General features: G+C 45.4%; 2 protein-coding genes across 2 annotated transcripts in view; one reads left to right on the top strand and one right to left on the bottom strand.

The window, feature by feature from the left end:
* Nucleotides 1–2,772, bottom strand: part of TECPR1 (tectonin beta-propeller repeat containing 1) — a 30,165-nt gene extending 27,393 nt beyond the window's left edge. The window contains 1 exon segment of the mRNA XM_037386616.1: nt 2,677–2,772. Within this exon segment, the coding sequence (XP_037242513.1) occupies nt 2,677–2,701 (25 nt within the window). The 5' untranslated portion in view covers nt 2,702–2,772.
* Nucleotides 1,832–16,830, top strand: BRI3 (brain protein I3). The gene is made up of 3 exons (XM_037386619.1): nt 1,832–2,211; nt 3,725–3,839; nt 16,448–16,830. Exons 1-3 carry the CDS (start codon nt 2,046–2,048, stop codon nt 16,578–16,580), a joined length of 414 nt encoding a protein of 137 aa, XP_037242516.1. The 5' UTR covers nt 1,832–2,045; the 3' UTR covers nt 16,581–16,830.
* Nucleotides 16,831–17,686: the final 856 nt, after the last annotated feature.

The following is a 17,686-nucleotide window of genomic DNA, read 5'->3' as shown; positions in this document are numbered from 1 at the left end:
TAAATACAACCTGCAGCATACCACAGCAAAGCCATGGTTTGTGTGGAACATGCAGTTAGGGGAGGTCTACCCCTGTGACTAGGACACATCCCTGACCTCGGTAAGGCTAGAGCGCTCCAAAATTAACTTTGTGACCCTTTAAATCTGTTGTTATTATGAAAAACTTTGCTCTGTCCAAAGCATAGTCAAGATGCTTTAAGTCCTGTCTCACTATTTTGCAGCCGTTGTCCTAATGCAGTGGGAGACAGTTCGTACAGGTAGCTTCCCTACTGTCTGCACTGTCCCAAATCTCGCTTCTTTAAAAGGGGGATTTTTCCTGTCACTTGACATTCGTTTTAGGGAAGTATCTTTCCCCTAATAAGGAAGTACTGCATTGCTTTAAGATTTGTGCTTTTAAGATTTTTCTTTCAAAACCCTCATGTGATAAAAGCTTTCCTCAGAGCAGGAGCGGTCTTTAAATGTCGCTGCAAACCAGGAGCGGTGCCCCTTCCAGATGAGTCAGGCACTGCAACCGGAGGGAGGGGACAGAAGGCGAGAGGGCAGTGATCCTCTCACCATCATGTGGTGCTGGCACTGGCTTGGAATGTGGGTCGTGTAATCTGCGTCCCTGTTTCAAAATTTGTTGATTTTAAGGCGAATTGTTTAATCGCATTCCTCTTTCCATGTTGCCCCCCCCCCCCCCCATTTATGGTGTGAAATGGGGCTAAACCTTCCCTAGTGCACGGGGCGCTATCGCGGGAGTCGCTCGGCGTTTGCTGTGGCGGTAGGGGCCGCGTTGGTACGTGTGGTGAAAGGCAAACCCGGGCGTATTTCAAACCCAAAAGAATTGGTGAACGGGACAGCTCAAGCGATGAGGGTATGGAGGGAAGAGGCCAGAGTTTTAACTGCAATAAAGACATGAAGACCCTTTCAGCCATGGGCCTGACCTGCCCGACCACTGAGCGATCCTGGATTTCCCAAAGGAGCTGAGCCTGGAAGCGCCGCTGGACCCGTTCCTTTAGTTTGCTGTGCAGGAGAAAGCAGCATCCCCCTTGCTTTCCCCTGCCTTTCTTTAGTGTTTTTCTAACTTCAGCATTTCTTTGAACCGTGTGAGTTTGCTTCTGCTTTTTCCTCAATCTCTCTTCAGAAGCTTTCCCTCTGCCCGACACTCCCGTCTGCGCCGCCCCCCCCCGACGTCTCGCTCTCCCGTTGACACACAGCGCGGCTTTTCCCGGCGGGGACGTGGAACTTCGCAGAAGTCACTGCGGGGCGCAGCACCGTTTCCTGATGATTTTTGCCTTTTCCCGAGACCGCGGGTTCTGCGTACACGTCAACAGCCGCGCGGGATGTATGTACCTATGCACACCTGCACGCGCTCACACACGCGCTCACACGCCGACCCCCCCCAGCCCTCCCCCCTCCCGGCGCTCAGCTGGAGTCGTTTGGCTCCCGGATGGTTTGGAGCGGGTCCCGGCGTTGTCCTCCCAGGCGCGGCACCGGCAGCTCCCGCGCCCCTCTGCCGAGCTCGGGCGCTCCCCGGGCGGGGCTGCGCGGGGCCGTGCTCGCCCTGCTCGGGCCGCCGGCTTCCCGCGGGGCGATGCCCAGAAGGGTCTCTGAGCCCCGCCGCCGGCCCGGTTGCGAACAGCCCGGCAAGCTGGCGGCAGCAGCGGGAGGCGGCGGCCGAGCGGGGCGGGCGGCGCGGCCCCTTTAAGGCCGAGGGTTCCCGGCGCCTCCCGGCGGGCCGCCCCGCGCCGTTGGGGAGCGGCGTCACGTGGGGCGCAGTCTTGTGACCGGCCGCGCGCGCGGTGCGGGGCGCTGGGGGAGGGGCCGCCCGCGCGCTCAGCGGCCGCTCAGCCGCTTCCCGCCTCCGCCGGCCCCCTCGCGCCCGGCCCCGAATGCGCGGGGCGCCGCCGCCGGGGCGCTCGCGCCGCCGCTGAGCTCCGGCGCCCCCGGGCGGGGCGGAGGGCGGCGCCCGCCAAGTTGGGCGCGGAGGCGAGGGCGCCGCTTCCTCCTCGCCCTCCCGGCCGCGCTCGGCTCCGCGGGCAGCGCCGCGCCGCCGCCCCAGCATGGACAGCAAGCCCCTGCTGCAGGAGCGGCCCCCCGCCTACAGCCCCGCCGCCCCGGGCGCGGGCTACGACTACGGGCAGAGCAACTACGGCGCCATCCCCGCCCCGCAGCCCGGCTTCCAGCCGCCCCCGCCCTACCCCTACCCGGCCGCCGCGGCCGCCGCAGGTGGGTCTGAGGCGGCGGGGGAGGGCCGGCCGGCCGCCCCGGGCGCGGCGGGCGGGGGAGGGCTTGCGCCCCCCGGCTCCCCTTCCCCGGGCCGGGGGGCGGCTCGGGGGGGCTCCCCCGCCGGGAGCGAGGGGGCGGGCGTCACCCGGGGGGCTGCAGGCCGCGGGGAAGGGCCTGCGTCGCGGCGGGGCTGCCTGTGGGGTCGAGGGGAGCGGAGAAGCCCCTACCCCCTCGCCTGAGGGGCTGCTGCCGCCGGTCTCTCGCCTAAAACCAGCGCGGGGGGCCCAGGTGTTCCCAAGCGCCACCTCCCCTTCCCCTCCTCCCCTCGGCGCCTTAGGTGTAACGGGGTTGTGGTTCACTACCCACTCCCCCCCGTCCCCCCCAAATACTGCCCCAGTTTGCACGCACTCCTGGGGTGCGGGGGTTTTCCGCCTCAGAATAGTGGCAAGGAGGCGCAGGACATACCCCGAGCTTGCCTTTTTCCTTGCATGCGCCTCACGGTTCTCTGGTTAATGTTGTTTTGTCCTGGTACGCTTCAGTAGTCTTGGAGAGACTTAGGCAGGTGAGTAGACGCGGTGCTTCTGTTAACTGGGTTAATGCTGACCTCCATCAAAGGAGGAGTTAGTCCCTCAAGAAAGACTGTAGAGTTAAGGGAATGCTTCAAAAGTTACAAAAAAATATGCAGCGAACCCAGACTCTAGTCATCAAGCATTGGGTTGAGTTTTGAGGCTGTAAATTGATTTCCTACTAATAACTTGGAGTTTATTTTCCTGTATTAGAAGTATTACTCATTACTTTCAGTTTAATTTTAAGTAGTGAGGTTGCTGGGCTTTACAGATGAATAACTTGAAGCTGAAAATGGGCGAAATGTATCCTGACTGTACAATCGCACTGCATGCATCTAACCATCCCTTTTAAAATTTTTAATTTTTTTTGTTTTAAAATTTTTCAGTGTTAATGCAGTAGTTAATGACTTGTCTTTTCTACCTACAGCTGTTAAAATGATACATTTGCTAGCCAACAACATGGGTTTCCTGAAAAGTTCTTGGCTTTTTTATTTCTATGCCATGCAGCCTGCTTCCTTTCCACTTGCTTCCTACCACTCCTACCTCTCTCTCCAGATAATAAACTTAGTATGTGAAAGTGAAGCTGGAAACCAGAGGAAGATTAGTTTTGTTTCAACTAGTTTGTCTGCTGGAGTGGGGCATACCTGGTACATAACATCCAGAAGTGAAAGTTGTGGTCACTGGTCATTCTCAAAGTTAATTAATAGCTCAGTGTCCTTTTTAGATGGTTAAATTGTGCTAGATACTTGGGTTTATGAAGTGGCTTTGCTGTTAGGTGTGCTGAGTAGTGTGTTCCAATGCTGATTTTGATAGAGCTTCCTAAAGTGCTCAATCAAGACTACATTTCTATTTATTTTTTGTGTGTTCTTTTTTTTTCCATGCTTTTTAATTATTACCATTGTTCTTTGTGCCTTATGTGTGGTGATTGAAGTTTTTTCTTATTTTAGGGTATGCTGTTCCTCCACCGACATCACAGCCAAACTATTCGAGCACGTACACCATTATTCAACAGCCTGCTACCACCACTTCTGTAGTAGTAGTTGGTGGCTGTCCTGCCTGCAGGTAAAATAGCTCTCCAGTTGTGAAATAAACTCAGTCTTGGGTTTTATTTTTTAAATTACAGGTCTCCATATATAGTTCCTTGGTTTTCAATTGTTTCTCTTGGTGTGTGTATTAGAAGTGGATTAATTGAAAAAGCACTAAAATTTAGCAGTGGAGTGCTTTAGGTTATGGCAGTATGAGCTTGTCCTAATGGGCTTGTGACAGCCACTATAATTAATATAATAGACCTTATATAAAAACATGAATCTGTTCTTTATGATGGAGGAAGATCTGGAAGTGGTATTTTTAATGAAAGGGCACTTCAGTAACAGATGTAAAGGGTCATTTCTTGGGGGAGAGGATGACAGGAAGTCCTTTCTGATGTGTTTATGTCTGGTGACAGTGAGTAGCATGATTTTATTGTGAAACTTTCTGTAATATTTGACCATAGTCATTTCTGGTTGTCTGGCGGTCCAGGCAGAAGGGCTTCCGCTGCTGTGGTGTCCCCCCCCCATGTTCCCAGCATCCCGACTATGCAAAGCCAGGCAGGGTGATTGGCAGTATTGGTTGAAAACATCAGTATCTTAAAGCTTTAAAAAGTCTTTCTTTTAAAGACCTCTTACTGCAGAAGAACAGGGTGTTTAATAGATTTGATTCCAAGTGTTAATCTGATGAAGTGGTGAAAACCAGAAGTGGTCAGCTATTGGAGCTGCAACAAAAGAACAACTTCTCCCTCAGACATCAACAGCCATAGAAAAAGGGAAGGAGGCACTCTGTTTCCACATCAGTGCTGCAAGTCAGCTGTGTGCTCCCTTTCACTTCTCAGTTCTTCTCATCCTAGGATATTAACTAATGGGTGAGGGCAGCCAGATTGCTGCTGGTGTGCCTGGCCAGCTCTGACTCAAATGCAGAATCATCTCCTTTCTGTTAAAATGTATGGGAGTTACCCTTGTGGTGTCTTGCGAGGAGGCACGCAATATTCTGCAAGTCCAAGCCCTCATCCGTTTCAAAACACATAGGAAATGGACTTGCTAGAATAGCTGACACAATAGCAGGTTTCAGCACCATGAATGTGATGGAGATTGTCACAGTGGCAGAGGCTGTCCCCCTTTTGGTTTTGTTAAGAGTTGGTGTTTGGGAGTCAGTACCTGTCTTCAAAGGTGGATTCAAATAAGCACTATGTTGTGGTGCTATGTAAAACCAGGTGCCTGCTGAAAGGCCACTAGTTAAGGCTGAAGAACTTGTTGTTAGACCTATTGATCTAGAAGATGTATGTTGTAGACAGCAAGAGAAAGTAAGCACTGACCTGTTCAGAGGATGTGGTAGATCCTGCCACCTGAGTAATTGCATTAAAGTGCTTACGCTTTAGCTCAACCAGAAGGCAGGAAAGATGTTATTGCTTGGTAAAAGGCAGGCAGTGTCTTTATACAGGCCTTCTGGCCCTAAACCCAACAAATCTCAAAATATTTTACTGTGGAAGTGGTCTTTGCAATAACTTAAGGTTGGCAGACTTTTGCTGCTATTCTTAGGAATTATGCCCTGCCCCCCCCCCCCCCCCCCCCCCGCCCCGAAGTTACCCTAGGATGCTCTAGGAAACACCTTTGAAACAATCATTTGCAAGTATAACTTCAGCCAAATTTGGGAAAATGAGCAATCTTTTGTAAGGTGTTTTCTAAGTGACCTCACTTGCATAGTTTTATAAGTCATCAGACTTGCTCTGCTGCAGGTGCCCATCATGGACTCCTTCCTAAAGCAAAATACTGTCCAAAAAAACTTGTTTACTCTTGCATCCTCGGGTTTTGTTCTAGGCTGGGGGCGGGGGAAGAGTTGTGAGGAGAACTATGACATGTTGATTACTTGAGGCATAATACTGCACTGCTTAAATTGTAGGACTCTTCTCTGCACTTCTGAAATACTCTTGATCAGGGAATCCCAAGAATGAGTCACTGTATCTAGTGATGGTGTGTCATAGTCATCTTTGCGGTGTCACTATGTTTTTCCCTAATTATCTTTAGAGGAAGAGTGAAGTGTCAAGGAAGGAGGGGAGAATCTCAGGTTGCTTGTCTTTTGACTAGTTAAGGAACTGATAGTCTGGTACATCAAGAGAAAGGACAGGGAGGCTGGTTGGGAAGCACACATCAGAAATATTCGGGGGAACCTGAAGGGTCAGGGTTCATGGCCTGGAAGGTTACACTAGCTGCTCCTCTTAGAGGAAGAGGTCACAATCCTCTTAGACTTCTCTAGACCTTAAACATAGTTCTAGTTTACTTCCTTGGCCTGGAAACCTATTTTATGAAGAATGCAACATGCAGCTACTCTGAATACAACACTGAACAGAAAAGTTGTTGAAAGGGCATTGATAAACGTAAAAAGTTATTAGTGGCACATAAGAAACTTCCTTACTAAACTGCCAGGTCAGTTGCCGTGTTGCTCTTCTGATTTGATGCTGTGCATGATCGCTGGAGAAGTCACTGCTTCAGCTCATGAGGAAAAATCCTTGTTTGCGGCTGTGGAGTCATGTAACTGGTGGAGTAGGCTAAAGCCCATGGAGAGGATTTCTACCATCAGAAATACAAACTAGTCTTTTGCACTACGGCATGTATGAATGTTGCTTATTGAAATCAAACCCATTTCCAACTTAAAATATATGGTGTTGAGCAGAAATACCCAGTATTGGTCCGTTATTGGGGGAGGAGTCTGTTTTACTGCAGTCCCAAATGATCTTGGGATTAATAAGCTAGCCTAACTGGTTACAGTTGATCTTTAAGCTTGATTTATGGTATGAAGCCAGAAAAAGTACGAAGTATCTTCAGAGGTAGCCTCTCTACAAGCAGGTAGCATGCCCATGGTCACTATGTAATTGCATCTTTTTTCTTCTATCTCTGAAGTGTTGCTGCACCTGAGGGATGACTCTCCTGTCTCGCAGGCTGTACCTCTTGCTTAGAGTTGTGCATTAGTCAGATCATTCCTTATTCATCATTGGCCAGTGTTGCCTTCTAATTACAGACTTCAGTATTAATGTGCATTCCATCCTTCCTTGCATTATTAAAATATCTGGGGTGGTTGTAGTCTTGTTGTCTCGGTGTGAGTTCTTCTCCCAACCCTGATGTACAGAGAATTAAACTGAGTTGCAAAATCTTGTCAGCTTTACTGCTTGTAGTTGACATCTAAGGATTGGCCAAGTCCTGCTTTTCAACTATTTTATGCTCCCAAGTACAGATTGACTCATTACAGCCACGAACTTTAGAGATCCTGTCACGTAGTCTTAGCTTGGATAATGCAGCCTGGCTGCTTTTCTTGTGGTCACTTTCATTTTCTTTTTCTCAATCTTGTGTTGTTGGGTAGAAAAAATCTGCGAAGGAATGTTTACTTTCCTATTACTTAACAGAAGAAAGACTCCTTTAAAACTTGTGAAAACACTCTGTTGTTCTGATGTTTGCAAAAGCTGGTTCTTTCAAAATCTGGGACAGAGCCTGTGATGGGCCCTGCTGGGTTTTTATTGTCCTGTTCGACAAATAGTCAGTTCCTTGGAAGAAAGGGTGAGAGAAAGGACGTAACGCTGCTGCTTTGTGGTGGCTTTATCTTCTGACAATTACAAAATATCTGCTTGAGAAGTTTTATAGTGGGTCCCAAATTACAATACTGAAGCTTCTTCCAGGACTGGAAGATGATACAAGTTTGATTAAAGCTGTATTATTTTCACATCTCTTACAGCCTTCTCCATGCCACAGGTGTTTGGGTTTTTTTGTTGTTGTATTTGTTTGGTTTGGTGGTTGGTTTTTTTTTTTTCTCTGGCTGGTGGGGGTTTGGGGTGGGGTGTGTGTGTGTGTTGTGGGGGTTTTTTTGGGTTTGTTTTTTTTTTTTTTTTCCTTAGCTTGACAAAGTAGTGAGTTCACAGGTTTTGGTTGAAATTTTTTTTTTCTTCAATTAAGTGTCTGTCTTCTGAAAGAATGGACTCTGTGAAAATTGCATTTAGGTGATCAAGTTCTTCAAAATGTCAGTCTTCTGGTTTTCAGTTATTTCAATCCCAAGTGCTGCGTGTGGTTTGATAAAAGTCCTTCAGGATATCAGTTTTTCTATAGTTATTTATAACAACTATATTTAAACTTTATGTAAATACTCATAATATAATTTCATAATATGTACTGGTTAAATATGCAAGGAATTAAAAAAAAACAACACACCACCTAGCTATTTGGAGAGCATATCTGATACACTGAGGAAAGCCTGCAGATTTTCAGTTTCTAACAGCAGGCTGACATGCTAGCGATCCTTTTGAATTTTGTGAGTGAAGCCAACTTTGAAGTACCTTTTCAAGAGTGCTGTAAAGAGGAATAGCTATAATACTGCAGCAGCTCCTGACACTGCTTTTTGTCATAAAATTCCCCCTGTGTTGGGAATTGGTGTAGCTCCCTTATACTACAGCACGCAGCTTTTTGTAAGCGTGTGCTATTCAGGCAGGCTGGGGCGTTCATCCCTGCTGCGCTGTAATTTGGTGGCTGGAGCAGTTAGGGCATGAAATTCAGCAACGACTTAGGCACGTGACTGCAAAGAAGAAAGCCTTGATATAGCAGACTTGAGCAGATGCCGAGTCTGCCATTTGGAATTACCGACTAGGATACCTGTAACGTTTTTATTTATTTTTTTTCCTCCTGCCTAACAGCAGAGACATGCAGCTGCTTAGCAGGAAGTCTGTTACCTAAGCCCAGCAGAGAGGAGGTGGTAAGCCTGTTAACAGGGTCCCAAGTGAGAACAGCATAGCTCTTGTTGCTTCTGAGGATTTTTGTTCTACTGGTCTGAACTGATTTGTGGACAACAATAAAAACAGATTTTTCTACTACAGGCGAGTTTACGCCGAGTTTACGCCATGAATAAGATACAGCAGGAAGTATTCCCTGATGGGACTGTGTAAAAATTATAATCTGGTCCCTAATGCCCGGTCTGTCATAGGGACTGAGTTGATAGCATTTTTTTTTTTTTATTGATGTCACCATTTATCTTGGTGTCTGTATTTTGATAATTAGGATTTATTTGTAGCATTGAGTTATTCTGGGTGTTTGGCTGTGTATGCAGATAAGCGAGGAAAAAACACACCAGATCTCAGTCTAGTTTGTCATGGATAGATTTCTGCCATCTACAGAGAATTTTAACTGGCATGCTTAGCCTCCTTTGTGAGCCTAGGCTGTTGGTGTGAAGCCATGAAGCTTGTCTCTTAATTAGTGTGTTCTCAGAACTGGAATTCAAGTCATGGTGCTACTGCATTAGAGAAGGCTGGTGATTTGTAGGCATTTCAAGAAAGACAACAGCTAGATACAGGCTGTTCCCACTGCCAGCATTTCTCTGGCTCTGCAGCCAGCCCTCTGTATAGGAAGTGGGGCCTAAAGCATAAGGAAGTTCAGATAAATCTGCAGATACTATGGTGTCTCTTACTGGGAGGTGACTTTTAAGGATAATTCCATTTACATATATGCACAGCTTGTGTTGAGGAGGGGAAGCCCACGGTGATGTATAGATCTGGGCTCCTTTCCGTGAATACTGTGGATCAGCAGCTGTTCAATATGCCTTCAGGCTGAGGCTAGAGGAGCTGGCACCTCTCTTTGTGGAAATTAAAACTGTAAACATCCCATGCGTACTCAGTAGTTGCATACGTAATTGTCAATTCCTTTTCTTCTGCTGCTTGCAGGTAAAATTTAAACATGCTTAACCTAGCAGTTGCTTTAGCTAGGACAGACATAAAGAAAAGCTGTCCATGTTTGTTTTAGTGTTCAGAATTTAGATTTAGCGTGCAGCCTCTGAAGTCCACGCTTGCTGCTGGTCTGATGTTTCCACTGAAACAGAGACCCAACCAACCCCAGTGGCAGGAGAGATGGGATACTGGTTTGAAAGATCCACTTGCTTGATCAGTGAGGGAGTATCTGTGTAGAAGACAGCAGCTGCCTTAAGTGCAGATTCTTTTCAGGTGTTGCAGGGCTTGTCATACAACTAAACTGTCTCCGATTACCTGGGATAACCCTTTGACTTTTATTTGTAAGGGATGAAAAATGCTGACCAGCACACATTTAAATACTGTGATGTAGTGTTAAGTCTAAAAACGCATGTGTTAAATTGTACTGGTGCTGTGTGTGCAGGTCTTGCTATTGGCCCTCTGATCCTAAGCATATGACTTAAGATATTGATGTTTTTAAGACTTATTTTGAAGAAGGAGGTTATCTGAAAAGTAATTTGGTTTTAAATACTTGTTGGTGGGAATAATTGACCTTACTTTATGGAGCTGGCAGCTGCAGTTATAGCTTAAATCCAAGACGCTGCTTGCAGTATAAATAAAACTTTGCACTTTATTTTTAGATTGGGAGTGGTGCAGTTATAATCAGCTTTTATGTGGTTTATGCTGTAGAACAAAATTTGTTTGGTTACATTAGTGAATCTACAGTTTGAATATGGAGTCTCTAATTACTCTGCAGCTCAGGTAAGATACACAAGCAAAAACTAAAATATTCATAGTCTGCCTTATAAATGTTTTTTTCCTCCTTTTAAATTTAGTAACTGGCTAAGCAGTGATTGGATAAGTGTTCCATCTAAAATTAGGTGGTGACACAAATCAACAGAAGCCAGAAAGTGTTTGTGTAGTTAATGCTGTCGTAGTAATTGCAGGGCTATAGATGTGACGGGAGCTGGCCCTGAAGTAACAGGTATGTTGTGGTGGAGGTCAGGCAGATATGGCTCTGATAGGCTTCCCAAATGGGTGTCACTTGTCGGTGACTTGGCCTGCTGCTGGCTGCACTGCCCCTGGTCTTCCTCTGCTGCTGCCCCAGCACTGCTCCCTGTGGCTTGCCTTGTTCCGCACTGGTCCTTTTCCGTAGGTCCGGTGTTGCATACAGATGGCCATTATTTTTTTTAATTATTATTTTTTTTAATTGGCATTCTGCATTACCACAGAACACTTCGTGAATAACTCTGTTGAGGGGGAAAGGAGTTTAAAATAAATTCTGTTTAAAGTGTCAGGGACATCTACTGACCAATAGACTTGGGCCTTGCAAGCTGATTAGGAGGGTTGATTGTAATGGCTCTGACAGCAGTCATCTATGCTTGGGTTTGCAGCTGCTCGGGGATGACCAGAAGTACCCTGATTGATCCCTCTCTACTGTTTAATTAGTGTGTTTATTCTTTAAGGTCAGATCAAAATTAGGCTGCTTATACTCTTAACTAAACACACTGGCTTACTTGTCACAAAGGTATACTTCAGGGCAGGAACTGAGTATGGAATTCATAGGAGAGAAGGAGAAGATTTAAAAACATTAACAAAGCATGAGTTGAATGCCTGCAGGAGAGGAATGCTCAATGTGTGTGACTGGAAAAGATGCCATTGGTGTAATAGCTAACCAAGGCAGGAAATACAATAGCCTTAACGTGATGTGTGCCGCACTTGGTATGCATTTCCCAAAGTAATGTTATTTTTGGTGTCACTGAAATGCCTGGAAAAGGGACTGCCTCTCTTGGATGGATCTGTAGTACTGAAAACTACCTAAATCTTCTGTTACTCAGAAACATGTAGATTGTGTCTGAGCCAGCCTCTCGGTACATACAGTATGTTACTGGGTTAACCTGTGGAGGCAGAAAATGGAGAGGCCTCACCTCCTGAGCTGCTTCTGCTGATTTTTATTTGGTCTGAGGGTGCTCAGCATTTTATGCGTTTCCACAAGTACAAATTGCCATATTCAGCTTCTGCATCTAGGCTTGCCGGTTTGGGTTGAGCACTAGTGTCCTTTCTGTCACTGTGTCTAACCAGTCTGGTGCTCTAAACAGTTTTGAATCGCTTTGTATTTCAGACCTATTAGCAGATGCTTCCCAGGAGATGGCACTTCTAGTAGCACATCTTTTCCCCAGTGAATGAAGTCGACAGCCTTGTTTACTGATTTGTTTCTTTAATTGCAGTCTTAATTTTGAGGGTTGCTTGCAATGTGATATTACAGTTCTAATGTCCACATGTGCCCTCGGCAAAGAGGTTGTACAGCAAAGAAATAATGCTGAAGCCTTAAGCCATGTTACACAACACCCCCCTCAAACACAGTAATATGCTCAGGTAGGACAACTAGTTGGAAATCTCTGGAAGCAAGGGTTAACATGAGGCTCTTCAACTCTGTTTTAAAAGTCAGTCTTGATGTAAGCATCTCTGCTTGTGTTAGTACGCTCTGAACTTGGCCAAGCAAGCAGAATTTGATGTTTCCCGGTATGGGCTAATGGTGTAACGACTGGTTTGGGATTAGGATGTGAAAGCTGGGTAGCAAGGGTAAATTGATAGGAGCTACATTTTCTTTATTTTTCTTTCCTTTTGACTCTCATTAATTCACATACTGGTTTGTTTGTTTGTTTTTTTTAAAATGCGGACCAGGCTGTATGCAGTGGTCTGTATGAAGTATTCATAATCCAGAGTATATGGGGGAAAATTACTTCACAATACGCCCCTGGATGATATTTGCCTCTTTTCTAGTAGTGGCAGTGACTGCTGTTTTGTTCATAATTTTTTCAGTAACTCCTTCTGTATTTCTTTCCATGGCAGTACTATTCCCTCTGACTGTTTTCCGCATCAGTATTTCACTTTGGGGAATGCTCTGTGGTGAGAGGGAAGGGGAAGCAGGCAGTGCTCCGATGGGCTGATGAGAGTCCTGGGCTAAAGTTCTTTGTAGCAGAAGACTAGACACTGACTAAAAAGAAATATTAACCAAGCTGAGCAAATCTAGCACCTGTAGTTTCTCTGAGTGCTGCTTGCTGAGGTGGTGCAGGGCAAGTACTGTGAGTCAGTGACTAACGCACCAAGACAAGGGTGAGTTTCTGCTTTGCAGCAGAAATGGCCTGGCTTCTTCTTGTCTGCTGGCACATGGTGTCATTTTTGTCAGCACTTTTGCTGTAGAGGTAGAAATGCATTGCATGCCAGGTGGGGGGTACGTGATGCCTTTCTCTCTGATCCTCGTACACCCACTGGACATAGCTGTCATCAGGTCAGCAGAAGTGTAAAGGCAAGTTGACAGCGCACAGAACTGCTTGTTGTGCCCACAAGAAACACTCGCAGTATCAGCTGGGCAGATGCAGGCGTTGCCAAACCTGACCTACAGGAGAGAGCTCTGGGAAACTGCATCACAATCGGCAGCGCTGTTTCCAAGAAACTTGCTCTTGCTGCTGCTGAGTGTGGCTGTAGTTGGTGGGTCAGTATTGGAACTTGGAGTAGAAATACCAGAAATGAAAGTGGGATTCTGTGTGTGAAGTCCATCCATTCTGTAAGTCGGCAACTCATTGCAGCAAGACTAATTTGAATCGAATGCAAAACCCCCATAGGTAAGCTGGACCAGTGGTCTGGTATGGCACTCTGTCTGTTGGAGTCTCATCGATGGGACTGTCATATCCTTTTGGAGATATAAAGAAATCTATCTATAAAGTTCCATTGTTACCTCATGCTTGGTTCCTTAAACATCACTTTTGCTTCAGTTGGAGAGGAAGATATTACTGATACCACAACTACTGTACAAAGTACTCGGTAGGTGTTAGGCTTTTTTAGTACTTTTAATACTAACAATATTATCTGTGGGTGACACACCAGAACCATTGTGCTTTAGAGCATGTGCTGACTGCATCAGTGCACTGAATATGGCAGCTCCATCTGGAGAAAGGTGGTTTTATCAATTTGGGCAGCACCAGGGATACCTTTAAAGTTTTATTTTAGGCCAGCGTTGATATCTGGATTTGTGATTTGGTGATACAGGTATGGGAATAGGAGCTAAAAGGTATTGGAGAGAGAGGTGAAACTTTTTCCATGTTTGAGGAGGCTTTCCTGAAGTCCTTTGGAGCCATGGGAGAAAAAAGGAGGTACCTGCGCCACTGAAACTAACTCTGCAAAATTTGTTCCAGCTCTGGGAAAAATGGTTGGATCCAAAGTCCTGGAGAGTTTGTCACAAAAGCAGAACACTGCTGCAGAGCTCATCTTACTGTTCTTATCTCTCTGGACACACAGCTGTCGGTGTTCAAGAGTATTCTTACATTGTTATGGCAAAATAAAGTACTTGCACTGACAGGTGGAACTCTGATAGTGCGCGTGCCGGACTTGCAAGGAACAGGGGGGTGATGTTACACCGAGTGCGTAAGGAGTAGCCACAAAGAACAGCATAGGCTACAAAAGTCTGAGCTCCGGGACACTTGTGTGCTGAGACTAGGGTCTGTACGATGACTTGAACATTAGTCTGCATCTTTTAACTTGTCGTCTTAAAGGAATGTTATTTGAGGATATGAGATCATAAAACTACTCCTGGGATCAACTGTACCGTGACAATACCTTTATACCAAATATAAAGTCAACTTCTATTAACAAGAACTTTGTAAACAGAATAAAGTAAGTTCGTCAAAGGGAGGGGACTGCTGTTGAACGCTTGAGCTGAGCGTGAAGTTGCACCAGCAGCAGAGTATTAAGAGCACTTTGAAAAGCCTTTGGGTTGTTGTGATGGCTGCGGGGAAGGGGAATGGTTCTTAAGTTTAATCAAGTTGTAATGTTTTAGCCAGCTGCAGTAAGGAAATGGTCTCTGAGTCTGCGTCTTCCTTCACTCTATTTATGTGCAGAATAGATTGTCTGTGAACTGCTTTGTAGGGAAACAAGAACTTGTTGGCCTTGGCACCTTGCTTGTAGCATGTATTTCAAGGTCACTTAGCTCTGTTTTTGTTGACTTTCGCTGTACCAGGGACTTAAGAGGAGACATCTTGTTCAAGTGTTTTGCTAAACCCCAAATTCTGACTGTTTAGTATAGCTGCTCAAACATCTTAAGTCTGAATACTCAGGCTGGCTTTACTGTCCATCTTCATTTTTGGGGATGTTTAGACACAGCAGTTCAGAAAAGTTGGGGAGTGAAATTTGGGTAAATTTCTGCTCGCACAACTCTGCTGAAACACTTTTCCACATAGGGTGGTCATTCAGCTGGGACTCAGCTGGAGCCAGATGACATCAATAGCAGATTCTCCTGCAGTTCTAAAGGGACATCAGTTTTTGGAAGTGGAAACTGGGAACACCACTGAAGGTTATTTCAATAGCGATGTGTGTTTGGCCTTTGGCCTTTTCTAGCTACCAGAAATAAACTTGTTAAACAGCTTAGACAGTAGTGCTGCACCTCTGAGCTGTTTTAGTGACTTAGGAGTCTGAATGTGAGTAGTTGGCATAGTGCTCTGCACAGTTACTTATATTGGCACCTTCCACAACAAAGTGCTGAAATTTAAAGTATTCTTTCACTGTAAATCTACAGTTGTAAGTTTTAAAGTCCTCCTTATCCTGCGAAATTGGTCAGAGCCCTAAATACTCGGTGCACTTAGCCCTCTGCATGTTAATTATTGACTTGTGCTCTCTGAAGAAAGGTATGCCAGCACATCTGAGAGAATGTGCTGGCAACTGCAGGAACCAAGCCTTGCCGAGTTGTGTATGAATTTGAAGTAACAAACTGAAACAAGCCTGTTTGCATCTCACTGTCTGCAGGGATTTTAACTTGCTTAGTGAAAGCGTGAGCTGGATGTTTCACCAGAAACCTTTAACTAGGGTTACACAATATTCTGCCCATTCAAACCTTTCTCTTAGGAAGAAACTGAGAAAAAACACCAAATCATCAGATCAAAACATTCAGAAAACAAGGGTTAATTTTTCTGAGAGCTCTAGTGCACATACACCGTGGGAGACTTGAGGTTGAACGGACTGAGAGGGTTCACCCCAGGATAACGGTGGAAACTAGGCAGGCAAAGCATATGAGGCAAGTATGGCTGCTGCCTCTTGTGAAAGACCTAAAAAGCTGAGAAATGGAGTTGTTTGGTGTGCAATGACCAGTGTAACAACACTGGTATGGTTAAATCTTTAGCACTGTATTGTTCCAGAAGACTCAGTAAATTATTTTAAAAGCAGTCTTCCATTTTTATGAGAGTAAACTTCAGTGGCGCTAAGGTTTAGTTCTAGAAAAATGTATCTTTACCAATACGCAAAAACCTGACCCCAGGAAGGGCTAGCAAGGAACAAAGTTGGCTACTTGCTTACAGTCTCTGTCCTAAATGTGTGGTCTTTTATACCTCGCAAGGTTGGTTGAGCTAGGATGCAAGAATCCAGGAGAAAAGCTGTGACTTTCGGATTCTTTAGGGAGCAGAGATGGCTCTAGAGGCGCAGGCTTTCATGTTGAAGCTTTCTGAAGTGCAAGTGTGTGATGCTTGGTGTACCTGCATTAACCAGTGTTGGGAGTTGACAGAGCAGCTCAGAGCTGTGGTGGCTGTTTTGATCTAAGTACCAGTTGTGAACTGCAGTGATGGAGAAATAGTTGCTGCCTAGGACGAAACAGCTAGTTTGAATTAAATCTTTTAGGCTTCTTATCTACAGTCTGATCACCTCCAACTTTCCTGGTTTTTTTGTTTGTTTTTAAGTGTTACGATTCAAAACCTTCTGCTGCAAGCTATGAAAAGAAGGGCCTTTTAAAGGGGGGGAAAAAAAAAAGCAAACCCCAAACATCTTTGTACTTTTATCTTGCTGTATAAAATGGTGGGTTTTTTAGTGACTGCCAGATCGAAGTGGTAACTTCGGGGTGAACCTGGATGTCCTTGACTGAGTCTGTTTTCTGTTTTTACAGGGTTGGCGTGTTGGAGGACACCTTCACCTGTCTTGGTGTTTTGTGTGCCATTGTATTCTTTCCAATTGGGATTCTGTTCTGTCTTGCACTGAGGCAGAGAAGATGCCCTAATTGTGGGGCAGCTTTTGGCTAAGGGGATGAACGTGGATGTGCTTATGGAAGCTACAACTGTTAGCATACTCTTTCTAATGTAAATGTCATGTACAATCATTTTATTTGCTTCAGACCTGTTTTGTAAAGTGTGAAGAAATTTAGTCTCTTGCATGTAATTTAATCTTTTATGAGCATGTGCATTGCAAAACATGAAAACCCAACTTGTTTTCCATGTTTAGTGGCACCTGTTGAAAACTAAATAAAACTGCTTTTCCTTTTGCAATCCTCAACTTGTGGCTGGATTATTAAGTATGTGACTAATGTGTATGATAACATGCAGTCTGAAAGTAGAGTTACTACAAAGGAGGAGAAATATTTGCCAGAATCCTTGTGATTAGAAAAAAAATACGTGGTTTAGGGCTGTACTTGTTTAACATCTGATGTGCTTATTGAGGAAAGTGTTACAAGTGCCGTGTGTGCTACCGGTGTGCTAATGGACCCTCTGCCTTCTGAAGGCACTAGTAGTAACAAACAATAATAAAAAGTGAGCCTTACTTTAATTAGTGAAGGTTTCGCTTATATAGGGACACCTGTGACCTCCAAGGGCTGCAGCAGGGCACTCTGCTTGGGGCAGGTCATATGTGGCAGTGCCACAGCCTCTGTTTCCAGAGCAAAGATTTTTGCATTTCAGACTAACTTAATTCTGACATGGAATTAGTGAAAGGTTATACAGTCCACCTTGACTTACCCCTAATATGCTTTAGAAAATGGGGTCAGGTATAAGTTTCTGAAAAGTTGGTGTTTCAAAATGGAATAATGCATATTTATGCAAAGTTTCATAGCAAATGAAGCGTCCTCAGCCTTGAATGTGAAAGGGCAGTGTGAGAGGAGGCAGAATGAGTGGACTCTACCTCTGCTGCCATCATATGCTCATATACTATTTTTTGATATTAAGTAACTGAAAGGCATTTCACATGACTTGATTTCACTGTTTATGGTGGTAGAAGCAGGCACAGCAAAATGAATTCTCCATGGGAGGCTGTAGGAAGCATGGACATACATAAAGTAGAATGATTTAGAATAAGGATTAATCACTGGCAGCAGTCACAATACAGGCTTCGTGCAGCAGGTGGGAAGCACCACCTA

Source organism: Falco rusticolus, chromosome 4 (assembly GCF_015220075.1).
Source record: "Falco rusticolus isolate bFalRus1 chromosome 4, bFalRus1.pri, whole genome shotgun sequence".
NCBI classification, from domain to species: domain Eukaryota; kingdom Metazoa; phylum Chordata; class Aves; order Falconiformes; family Falconidae; genus Falco; species Falco rusticolus.
This window is presented reverse-complemented; position numbering and strand designations above follow the sequence as displayed.

Coding starts and splice junctions, on each gene's coding strand:
- BRI3 (XM_037386619.1), top strand. CDS start 2,046: ATGGACAGCAAGCCCCTGCTGCAGGAGCGGCCCCCCGCCTACAGCCCC. Junction 2,212..3,724: donor GGCCGCCGCGGCCGCCGCAG/GTGGGTCTGAGG, acceptor TTCTTATTTTAG/GGTATGCTGTTCCTCCACCG. Junction 3,840..16,447: donor GGTGGCTGTCCTGCCTGCAG/GTAAAATAGCTC, acceptor CTGTTTTTACAG/GGTTGGCGTGTTGGAGGACA.